We start from the raw sequence: 2,393 nt of genomic DNA, 5'->3' as shown, positions 1-2,393 counted from the left end.
TAGTGATATAAATCCTTATAGAAATCTCTACTAGCAATTTTTATCCTAACTTGATTCCTGACCAGTCTGCCGTTGATTAGCAATGTATCAATCCTGTTATTCTTCCTTCTTGATGAAGCTATATTGTGAAAGTATCTTGTATTTTTGTCCATCTCCTTAGCTTGTCACGATCGGGACATCTGCTTCCAATGAATCTCTTTTCTCACATACCACCTCTCACAGCAAGTGACTAGCGTCTTCCGTCTAGCCTCCATCGTTCCGTCATACACTCCATTTCTCACCATATCATCAATCTTATTAATTTCTTCCTCAAAGTTCGTAATCTTCTTGTCCATATCACTAAAATTGGCCTTATGCCACCTCCCTAACGGAATCGTCAACGCCTTCAATTTATCTGTGAACTAAATCTCTCCCAAAACTCTCCACTCCTCCTTCACCATTCTGAGGAAGCCTTCATGTGTAAACCAGGAATCTAAGCTTCTGAAAGGCCTTGGACCTCCCCTCAGTTTTTTGTCTTCTACTATAATAGGACAATGATCTGACAATCTCCTTGGTCCACCTTGTACACGAGTCTCCAGAAACTCCTCTAACCACTCTAGGTTAACCAGAGCTCTATCAATACGACTACAAGAACGTCCCCTAAACCATGCGAACATACGATTAGTGAGCGGCAAATCCATTAAGTCCATATCTTGTATCCAAGCCTTGAATTCTTTCGCAGACCGAGGTAAAACACCAGTACCTTGTCGTTCTTTCATATGTACTATTTCATTAAAATCTCTCATATAACAACCAGGCACCTGACATAACCCAGCTATATAGCTCAGCTCTTCCCACACCTGCAACTTCGCATCCCTGTCATGTGCACCATAGACCAAGAAAAATGCACAGTTGAAACTACACTTTACCAGGACCCCTTCAACACACAACCATCTCTTCCCCTTATAGCAGTTATTCAATTTAAACACTGATTCATCCCATATTAATAAAAGTCCACCTGCTGCACCTTCAGAGCCTACATATTCCCATCCCGCACCATCTTGCCCCCATATTCTTGCCACATCATATCTCGTCACTATCTCCCTTTTAGTCTCAATCAAGTCCAACAGATCTAATCTATGTTTATTCTTAAGGTTCTTCACCATGCTAAACTTCCCATCACCCCTTAATCCCCTAACATTCCAAGAACTAAAAATCATTTAAAAAGCTTCTGACACACTTGTTTTTTATGTTTGGGTCTGCAGCGTCTCAGTTTTTCCTTCGCTTTGCTATTTTCCTTTTGTGATCTATTTCTTCATTTTGCGCTTGGAGTATTGCCATAATGTCATCGTCCTCATTGTATAGCATGGCGCCTGACTCCTTTCCCAACTCCCAGGTTCTTCTGTTCTCCAGCATCTACGCCTCCAAATTTGAACACTGAGTATCACTGTCTTTTGCACCTGTCTCCCTTAGCTCATTCCCAAGATCATTCCCTCCACTTTCGTCTTCCTCATGCCCGACAACCAACCTCTTTTCACTTTGGACAATAACCTGACCTCCATCTATACCAGGTTCAAGTTGGTCATAGGTCTCCGCACACAACTCTGGACTCGCGTGCTCCCCTTGAGTGCCGCCGACAATTACCTTCACGCCTCCCTCTGCACCAACCACGTTTGAGCCCCTCCTTTCACCGGCTCCCTTCTAATTTTGTTTCTCATCACCATTAGCCCTACAATTAACTCTGGCCACCTGTACTTCTGCCCTGCCGCCATCCTCGAAGTTGGGATCTTCACACGCTGGCCCTCCCGGCCCGAGTTCATCAGTGAGTGTTCGAGTAGCTCCATCGCGGCGTAACCTGTTGCCAAGGCTTGGTGACCGCTGACTTCCCCCGTGCCCAGCCCCAACGAACGTGTCTCCGCCATCCTCGAGGAGTCCCACGCTATTGATGTTGCACCCATACCAGTCACCCACATCGTTCGGTGATATGGCCAGCACCCGACTCGGATCTCCCATCTCAGGCCCAATCGTTGAACCGATAGCTTCAGGTGATGTTAGGCCCATCTAGCTATTAGCCCCCTTCTCCATCTTTTTTTGTGGCTGGCCCAACCTGCGTTTAGGCAATTTGCTTTTTGTTTGGCCTTGGTGGACCCCTTTCTAGCCCATTAAATACACATGTGACTGTCCTCTCAGACTCTGCCTCCTCCCTTGTAACGATACCTCCCTCAAAATAAGTCATGCCTTGATTATCGCCAATAATTACTTGATCAGTTACGATTTTCAAGCGATTGTGGTAATCACTATCATCAGTCCATTCATTCATAAATCTTTGTGAAATTACTAATCTGCCCTTGTCTTCTTCCTCTCCTCGTCTTACCATCAACAACATCTCCTCCTCTTGACCGCCCTTATGCAAT

At 45.1% G+C, this 2,393-nt stretch overlaps 1 protein-coding gene across 1 annotated transcript; it reads right to left on the bottom strand.

Moving 5' to 3' along the window:
- Positions 1 to 401: 401 nt before the first annotated feature.
- Positions 402 to 1,145, bottom strand: LOC107624630. Its single transcript, XM_016327089.1, has one exon. It carries the CDS (start codon positions 1,143 to 1,145, stop codon positions 402 to 404), a length of 744 nt encoding a protein of 247 aa, XP_016182575.1.
- Positions 1,146 to 2,393: the final 1,248 nt, after the last annotated feature.

The sequence above is a fragment of the Arachis ipaensis genome, unplaced genomic scaffold (assembly GCF_000816755.2).
Source record: "Arachis ipaensis cultivar K30076 unplaced genomic scaffold, Araip1.1 Aipa1096, whole genome shotgun sequence".
Taxonomy (NCBI): Eukaryota; Viridiplantae; Streptophyta; class Magnoliopsida; order Fabales; family Fabaceae; genus Arachis; species Arachis ipaensis.
This window is presented reverse-complemented; position numbering and strand designations above follow the sequence as displayed.